A 10000-nucleotide genomic window follows, 5' to 3' on the forward strand; every position below is an offset into this window, starting at 1 on the left:
TCTGTATCAAACCTGGGTTCAAATACTTTTTGAAATCTTTCAAATACTTTTACCACTTGCTTTAGCCTGCTTGGAAGGCCAGGTGGGTGGGGTTTACACTTTCTAGGCTTTTCTATTGGTTTCTAGGCAACAGTCAAGCTCAATCAAGCGCCGTTGCAGTATTAAAAAAACAATTTCAAATAGTATTTGAACCCATGCCAGCTCTGTATAGCAGGCCACGGGAGCACGCACTTCACATCCATATCAGCACATCAATGCTAGCACTCGGAAATAAATACTATGTACAAATAAAAACAAAACAACATTCTGCTAGGGTTACAGATTAGTGACTTTTCGGGGTCATGCGTATGATTGAAAAGAAGAACTAGCAAAAATATGTAATATGTACTATTGCCCCTCCCCTACCACAACCTTAACACACTACCTCCGACTGAATGCATGTGGCCGGGTAGTGCCGGAAAGATGTAGTAAAAGAAAACAGAGGCTTGTGGTTGTGATAGTGTGTGACCGAAAAAGGAAGAGAAAAGAGAAGAACAGAGAAGGGAATTGAAGGGTAGTAGAAGTCATACTTTTCGCAAGGGTGTTTCGGCCGACCGGATTTTCTTGGGAGATATCTGTGAAGAGAGTAAGATAATTAAAGTCTTGTTTTCCCCTCTTCAGAGATATCTCCAATGGCAACAGTGCTGTTCTAGAAAGATCAAGTTTCACAAGAAACGTTTTTGTGTACCTGCTGCCGCTGTCTAAAACCTTTATTAAGCTAGTGGTAGAAAGTAAATTGAGGTTAGAGGTTAGACAGGAAGTATTTAACTATATATCTGATGTCATATCCTGTGATGTCCTCTTGTTCCTATTCTCCCGAATGCCCGTGGCTCCTCATAAACTAGCCTAGCTTAGTGGCTAATCCTGAAGATAATAACCTATGTCCCATTGCTTTAAACAAGCTACCACTACAAATGTAGCTAGCGTTGCGCAGTAGACCACTGTTAAATAGGGAGCATTTCAATACTGGTCAATTGAGAACTAGTACAGCTAACTAAGCAAGTTGCTGCTTATTTCTTTATCTAAGATGATGGTCTACTGCTATAAGAATATTTAGATGAAACGTCCTTGAATGTCTCTGTTTGTGATGTGCCAGCTCACCATTACTGTAAGTCTGATGTGACACCTAACTAAGTGCTTCTCTTTAAGGATTATTTGCACTGTTGTTGACAATCAAAAACGATTCATTTTTTTTTCTTCATTTGAGCAGTGGCAGCTATTCAGTTTGATTGTTAAACATCAAAACAGTTGCTGAAACGATAAAGTGTATGTCCGTGTCGTGTGTGTCGTTGGCTTGTGTCAGTTCATTGCACAGCGTGTAATAACAGTAAATAAAAGCAGGTGTAGTGACACACAGGACACAGGGTGTAAGGGCTGAGGGCCGAGAGCCACACATGCAGTATGAAGGGGACACCACAGACAGGGAGTTGGACTGACACTACCACTGGCTGGGACCCCTAGGTACAACAACAGCTAACAGCCTGGGCATAATGGATAGAATCCCTTCAGAAGCCACTCTGATGCTTCCTAAAGGAGTAAAGTATTTTAAACAAGCACTACAACTTCAAGGACTGCTTCTACATAAACACGCATAGGCAATAGCGCGATGGTGGAATGCATCTGACGGTTGAAGATTCAATGCGTCTATGTTATTAATTGTATCTGCCCCTATCGGGAAAAAAACGACAATATAAATAATCATTGAACAACAACACAGCATTGGGAGACACTCAGAAGAGGCAGGGACAAGGAGGAACACAGTCACAGAGGTGGAGGAAACATGGGCAATTCATCTCACAGTGTCATCTGCAAAGAGATTGTATTGTTTTGTCAAGCAGAATGATAGGATATTGAATTTCACTGAACCATTACTAGTTACCCCAGCTAACAACTCTAGGGAGAGAGAACGTTTTTGTTACCCGTAATGTTCCCCTAATGTTTGTGTCCAGTTTTCCATGAGTTAGGGGAACATTCTAGCTATGTTAGCAAAAACCTTCTGAGAACCTTTTTTGCATGTTTAGTGTTAAAGTTAGGAGAATATTCCCCTAAATGTCAAGTAGAACTTATCTAGAACGTGGTTACAATGTTCTCATAATATACAACATTAACGTTCAAGACACTTTTCATGGGACGTTGCAAGAACATTCCTGTGTCCAGTTTTTTGAGGTTTAGGAGAGTATTCCAACAACGTCACATACACAGAACATGGTTGCCATGTTCTCGCAACCTCTTGGTTCCCAGCATTCAGATAATCCTGCCACACCACCATGTCTCTATCAGTTCTTACTTTATTTGACTATTCTGTCGCCGTTGATCTGATTTGCTTGTGTAGTTGTCTAATGTCGGTGGGGCATATTAACTTGTTTTAAGGATGCTCCTGAATCGCTATGATCAATAAAAGTGTCTTGTGTACTTTTAACAGAGCTGAGGTTTACTTCAAAGTGCACTCACCCTATTGCTTACACCTATCAAGTTCTTTCAGATCTACATAAATGCCTAGGGTGGGGGTGGGGGGGGGGGGGGACAGGATCGAACTGTACTGGCCCAATAAGCACATGCCCTAAAGATACTGTATGCCTTATTGGGGGAGTGGTTAGGGTGTTTGTCATTTGTCCTGGTGGCCTGGGTTTGAGACCCGCTTAGGGGATTCACCCTACTCTCACTTCCTTGGCAACATACAGTATGTTAATGTCATTATTTGGCAACAGTTACTGATCTAATTCAAATGTGTTTTTGCATTGAAAGCTAAGCACCTCAAAGAGAATGCTCTGTGTCTTCTTGAAATCCACAGCACATATACCATGTACCATTCTATCTGGAACAGTCCGAACTTGTTGCCGATACATGACCCAGGTGGTAGTGTTGCTTCTGATCGAAACATACTGTGTACCCAGAACATGGTTTCCACATTCTCAGAATGTCATCAATGTGTATATTTACAGTAGCGTGTCTGTACATTCTCACGTTAGCCATTTAAGCAATGATGACGCCAGTTATACCAAAACAATACAGAACATAGAGTTCCATCTCCAAGTTTTAATGTGTAAAAATAGACAAATTCCAACAGGATCACTTCAGACCAGTGTTGGGGTAATAATTACTTACAGTTACTTTTATGAGTAACAGAGTAATATAACAAGTAACTGTCTTCAAATATTGTAATATTGTTAGTTACTTTTTCAAGTAACCTGTATATTACTTTCAGAAGGATATATCTACTGGCATGAAAAACATATATTTCTTAAAGCCTTGTCCTCATGCTAATGGAATTCATTCTATAGGTTTATCTGTTTCCAATAGCCTATCGTAAAGTTTAAAATAGAAGAAAGACGGCAGCTGGGTAGCAAACCCGCTTAATCTGTTCCTCGTGGAAATGCTCCCGTTATTTTGAGTTATTCGAGGAGAAAGAGAACAAGGTTTTAGTCAAATGGAAACTCTGCAAAGGCAGCATTGAAGGTTGCGCACAAAGCTGGTAGCCAGTTCCAGAGATGCGTGAAAGAGGAGAAATCTATAAACCATTATGATAATAAAGAAAGATGCAAAAATGACATTTCCAAGTGCTCTAATGAAATATCCATATAAACAATTGGAATGGTTGATAAATGCATTTCAAAAGGGCAATAATGGCATTAACATGTATTGCTAAGAATGTGAGAGTAGGGGGACTCCGGTAGAGGGTCTCGAACCCAGGCCAACAGCACCAATGAGAAATGCCCTAACCACTGTCCCTATAAGGAATGCCACTACACAATGTAATTATTGGGCCAGTACAGTTAGGCCCTGTCAAGATTAAACCCTCCATAGGCATTTGTGAAGATCTTAAAACAACTTGATAGGCGTAAGCAGTAGGGTGAATGCACTTTGAAGTGAATCTCAACTCTGTTAAAAGTACACTCAATCAAAGATTGAATCGATCATAGTGATTCAGGGGTATCGTTAAAGCAGGTGAATATGTCCCTCCAACATTAGACAACCAGACAGAAAGCCCTTCAATAAGTAAGAAAAAGTGAGAATCGTCAGATTAACAGATACATGACACGGCCATGGTGGCATAGCAGGAAGATTGGAGCACCGTCGACCAAGAGGATGTGAGTTCAAATCCCAGGTGAGGACATGTTGAATAATAATTACTGTATAAATGAACATGTACTGTGTGTTCAAGGCACTGTGTGTGAGTATCTTTGACAGACAAAGTGCTATGAATGGATAAATCAGGGCCTTGGCTGGCTCAGTAACAAGATGTGATCAATTGATGAAATATTCTCCTAATAATATATATTCTGGGAACATGGCAACAGTGTTTGGTGGGACATTGATGGGATATTCTCCTAATCCACAGAAAGCTGGATACGTGAATGTTTAACTTTTACATGTCTAGGACATGAATAGCTTATGTTCCGAGAACATGACAACCATGTTCTGTGTATGTTTGGTGGGATGTTGATGGAATATTCTCCTAACCCACAGAAAACTGGACACAAATGTTCCTGCAACGTTCTCGTTAAACGTGTCTAGAACACAATAACCACGTTCTGGGTCCGTTTTATTTGACATAAAGGGAATGGTCTCTTGCAAACATTCCTTGCACAGCACGGGAACATTCCTATGAAAAAGTTAGTTAATGACCTAATGAGACTAAGTTCTCTAAAGTTGTGGGAACGTTTGTTGTTAGCTGGGACGGCAGCGCTTTTGATATCTTCACGTTTGGCAACATTCTTGGCCAAAAATACAGTAACTTTGTCTTTCAGGACCATCCAATCATCACCTTAAGTGTTGTAAGTGTATGTAAGTGACTGGAAGTAATAGACACTCCCAGGATCAATAATGGAAAGCCGAAGGATGTAACATTCAATCTGTTAATAGATTAGTATTCCTGGATAGCTCAGGTACTATCAGAAGTTCAATGTCTATCTCTTCTTACAAGGTCTACGGCTTCTTAGAGTCTTGAGGAAGTGTGTACTCATGTCGTTGAAGAATTGCCCATCTTCCCTCCATATAAAGACAACATAACAGCTCATAGGAGCCAGACTGGTGCTCAAAGACACTGGGTGTGTATAGATAGGTACAGTAGAGACACACACACACACACACACACAGACAGACAGACAGACAGACAGACAGACAGACAGACAGACAGACAGACAGACAGACAGACAGACAGACAGACAGACAGACAGACAGACAGACAGACAGACAGAGAATAAAACGGAGAGGTTGAGAGAGAATCCCAGAGAAAGAAAAAAGAAAGCCAGAAAGACAGAAAGAAAGGGATCTGAGAATACAGACAGACTGAGTAGCACCACTTGTCCACCGGTACTCTACCTTCATAGGAGCCAGCTGTATGGGTGTGATATAGGAGGGGTCTACCATGGGCTTGGGTCTGTTGGCTGTGTCTGCCAGGAGACTCTGCCATTGCTGGGGCAGACCCGTAAACTTCTGCTCCCGCTCGTCGAAACCAGTGTGGACCCGGTGCTCAAAGTTAGACGGAGCTGAAATCTCTAGCCTCTTCTTCTTTTTCCCAAACATGCTGGAAAACCCGGACAAACCTGGAAAAAACAGCAAGAGATTTTAGAAAAATCTTGGGAATCCCAATAAACAGACATAGCGGTCCAAACCCACTATTAGAGGAATACATACATTATGAAGTCAATATACAGGTAACTGCCAAAATAAAGGAAACACCAGCATACAGTAAAGTTTCTTAATAGGGCGTTGTGCCACCACGAGCCACCAGAACAGCTTCAATACGCCTTGGCATAGATTCTACAAGTGTCTTGATTCGACAGCATCATTCCACGCGAAATTCCAGAATTTGGTTGATTGTGATTGACACGCACACACACACGCACGCACGCACACACACACACACACACACACACACACACACACACACACACACACACAGTTATTAGGACACAGGCTAGTCAAGATATCTCCCACTTCAACACTTATAGCATCATTGACCTGTACTTTATGTTCCTTTATGCATTATGCAGTGGGGTAACTAGCTGGAGAAACAGGTTAAGTGCATGTGGGAGAGAGAATCAATGTTATAGCCTAGTTTATGCAGTACAATAAAATGCCCTCCATTATCCACACCCACACTGTATGAGGGCGCGCGCACGCACACACACGCACGCACACACACACACACACACACACACACACACACACACACACACACACACACACACACACACACACACACACACACACACACACACACACACACACACACACACACACACACACACTGTATGGCGGCACACATGCGCACACACACTTCACATACCAATTAAGAGAAGATTAGTTGGCATGTCATTTGTTGATGGTCTGCTGTTTATTCAAACTACTATGGTGTTGAAAACTTGTCAACTTCATTCAGCTGCGAGATGAAGATTTGCTTTCCCAAAGCTTGTTTCATAATACTATTAATGTTGATGGGCTTCGTGGTTTGAGTGGAAATGGAGCAAGAGACTTTAGCCGTTTAACACTACTTATGATTCACTGGCACTTTGATGGGCAATCATTGAATCACGCAATCACTTATTTCTCCAAATCCACGTCATCTTTTCTCTCCACGCACATACGTACACGCGCACCCACGCACGCACATACATGCACAGATAGATAGATCCACCATGTTGTCATCCACCATGTTGTCATCACTCTGTTGGTTTGGTCTGAAAGGAGCTTATTGTATCCCTGTCTTCCTGTCTCTCTCCCCTGTAGGAACATTGTCTTCTAGTGGAAACAAATGTTTTCTCTGTCTGTCCGTATCACCGGTCCGAACCTCCGTCGTACCAGCCAGATCCAGCAACACACACAGACCAGCCCTGCCAGGCCAGCCCTGCCAGACCAGCCCTGCCAGGCCAGCTGCAGTAGCCACGGTGAGTGGACAGAGGGACAGAACAGATGGATAGAGAGACAAGCTAAGGAGAGGAATAAGCTAGTGAATTTGTGTTTGTGCCTTCAAAGAAGCCCTGTCTAAGTAAATATGAAGATCTATCTGACTCTGAGCACCTGAGCCCATGCAAATACCCCAATAAAGTAGCTCTGACCAGTGACAGTGCCTGATAAGAAAAAAAAAGTGAGGACCCCAACAAGTAGCACTAACAGGTGCACAAACTAGAGCTGATAGAATGATTAATGGAGTCTTTCTCATTCAATCTGCTTACAGTCCCTCAGGAAAGACATTAGGCTGATTTAGGGAGGGAGGGAGGGAGGGAGGGAGGGAGGGAGGGAGGAGGGTGGTGTGGTCAGGAGGTGAAAGAGATGGAGTGATGAGAGGAGGGCAGTGTTGGGGAGTAGTGCACTACATATACTGTAGTTCAACTAATTATTTGACTACATTTTCAGTGGCTCACTAAAATATGGGTGAGGTATGCAATCAGCCTATTCTCACATGAGAAGAAAGGGAGAATAGGCTAAATTACACATTCTGTTATTCATATGACCCCAAAGTGATCTGTTCTTCCAATTTGTTGTCCATGACATTTCAGATGTACATATGCATATTTTTTTACTAAGTAGTTTGGATGTAGTGAACTACATTTTTTTTGTTAAGTTAACAGTATTGTTTGCTTTAGTGAGCACCCGAGGGGCGTAGGGCTGGGAAAGACCCGCTTTTGGCCCCAACTGGTGGCGAAATGACTCAGTACAAGCTGTGGCAAATATTCACAGAGACTTAATTGACTGCAGCTGCACACCTTAGCCACCTGGCTGCAATTAGGGCTGCAGCAGCAGTATATAGACCATGCAGTGGCATGCACAAGGGGGAGAGAGGTCAATGAGGCCAGTGTGTGGCCGATTGTGGGTGGCCTTGAGGTGTGTGGGGGGGGGGGGTAAGAAGGAGGACAGGAAAACAGGAAAAAAAGTGGAGCATATTATAAGTAAATATGGAATGGGGAAATGCACAAGCATTCTGGAAGATCTCATAAAGGAGAAGATGGCGGACAGGAAAAAAATGAGAAAAGTGGAACATGTTTTGAGTGAATATGGAGTGGCGGATCACACATCACTTTTAGAAGAGCTACAGAAGGAAACCTCGTCCTGATGATGAACATGATGATTCTGGCTCAGTGGGAGTGAGATTTCTTGGAGAGAATGGATCCTTGCCTTCAGGCAGATCAATATGTGGTGTCAAGTTGGTTGGAGAAGAGGTTGGGTCGGTGAAAGTCACTCGTGTTGATTTTCTTTTTGTTGCGTTTCTGCCCGTCCAGAGGGAGCAGGCACTTCACGCCACTTCGACTGAGGACAAGAACTGTGACTTGCTTTCCTCTCCGGAGTAGGGAGCCATCGAAAATAGCGATAACTCGAGTGGCGTTGAGGAGGATCAACTAAAGTTGAAGATTCCAGTTGTCTGTGAAGCCCGCCGTTTGGTGTGACTCAGACCCGGTGATGCAGAGTCTTTACCAGATAAAGTCAAGTTAGGATGTGTCTGTTATCCTCTGAGAACTTTAGACCCGAGTCCAGTACGGTGTTTTAGGTGTCAAGCTTATGGTCATGTGGCAGCAGTGTGTAAGAGTGAGATTGAGCACATGAGACATAGGAATGTGTAGCGTCGGTGAGTAGGCCGGGGCCAATAGAGTGATAGTAATAACATGTGCTTCAATACGGTTTTTTTGGGGGGGCGTTCATGGCCATGGTTGTCAATTTGGACCGCAGGAATGGAATCTAAATCACAGAGGATAAGGATAGATGTTGTGGCGGCAGCTGCAGAGATGTACACTACATGACCAAAAGTATGTGGACACCTGGTTATCTAACATCTCATTCCAAAATCATGGGTATTAATATGGAGTTTGTTCCCCCCCCCTCCTTTGCTGCTATAAACAGCCTCTGCTCTTCTGAGAAGGCTTTCCACTAGATGTTGCAACATTGCTGCGGGGACTTGCATCCATTCAGCCACAAGAGCATTAGTGAGGTCGGGCACTGATGTTGGGCGACTAGGCCTGGCTCGCAGTCGGCGTTCCAATTCATCCCAAAGGTGTTCGATGCAGTTGAGGTCAGGGCTCTGTGCAGGCCAGCCACATTCTTTCACACCGAGCTCCACCAAACTTTACAGTTGGTACTATGCATTAGGGCAGGTAGCGTTCTCCTGGCATCTGCCAAACCCAGATTTGTCCGTCGGCCTGTCAGATGGTGAAGCGTGATTCATCACTCCAGAGAACGCGTTTCCACTGCTCCAGAGTCCAATGGCGGAGAGCTTTACACCACTCCAGCCGACGCTTGGCATTGTGCATGGTGATCTGAGGCTTGTGTAAGGGTTGCTCGGCTACGGAAACCCATTTCACAAAACTCCTAACAGTTCTTGTGCTGACGTTGCTTCCAGAGGCAGTTTGGGACTTGGTAGTGAGTGTTGCAACTGAGGAAAGATGAATTTTACGCGCTTTTGAGCTTGTGTGGCCTTCCGCTGAGCTGTTGCTCCAAGACGTTTCCACTTCACAATAACCGCACTTACAGTTGTTAGGGGCAGCTCTAGCAGGACAGAAATTTGATGTCCTGACTTGTTGAAAAGGTGGCATCCTATGACGGTGCCACGTTGAAAGTCACTGGGCTCTTCAGTAAGGCCATTCTACTGCCAATGTTTGTCTATGGAGATTGCATGGCTGTGTGCTCTTTAAAATACAAAAAATGGACACCTGTCAGCAACGGGTATGGCTGAATCCACTAATTTGAAGGGGTGTCCACATATAATTTTGTATATAGTGTACTTGGGTGTACGGAATTTTACAGCAGAATAGTTACAAGATGTTTTGAACGATAGTGTCCCGTCCTCCCAGGCTACTGGTCTGGAGTAGTATCTGATAGGGCCAAAGTAGTGGAATAGTGCTGAGGTTGTAATGGGTGCAGGGTTAGTTGGTAGGGTAATTATTATTATTTTTTCAAATTGTAATGAATTCATACTACAGAATAGTAGGCTGATGCAAAGCCAATACAGTAGGTGGCGGCATGCACC

At 43.5% G+C, this 10000-nt stretch overlaps 1 protein-coding gene across 4 annotated transcripts in view; it reads right to left on the reverse strand.

The window, feature by feature from the left end:
- The window catches only part of LOC115174486 (serine/threonine-protein kinase PAK 5), a 126573-nt gene that overhangs the window by 76119 nt on the left and 40454 nt on the right, over window positions 1–10000 (reverse strand). For 3 of the 4 annotated variants that reach the window (XM_029733051.1, XM_029733052.1, XM_029733053.1), the window contains exons 2-3: window positions 5362–5585; window positions 570–614 (exon numbers count right to left, since the gene is read on the reverse strand). In XM_029733051.1, the coding sequence (XP_029588911.1) occupies window positions 570–614; window positions 5362–5585 (269 nt within the window). The remainder of the gene's footprint in view (window positions 1–569; window positions 615–5361; window positions 5586–10000) is intronic. The other variant, XM_029733054.1, reaches the window with a different exon arrangement.

Source organism: Salmo trutta, chromosome 35, assembly GCF_901001165.1.
Source record: "Salmo trutta chromosome 35, fSalTru1.1, whole genome shotgun sequence".
NCBI lineage: Eukaryota > Metazoa > Chordata > Actinopteri > Salmoniformes > Salmonidae > Salmo > Salmo trutta.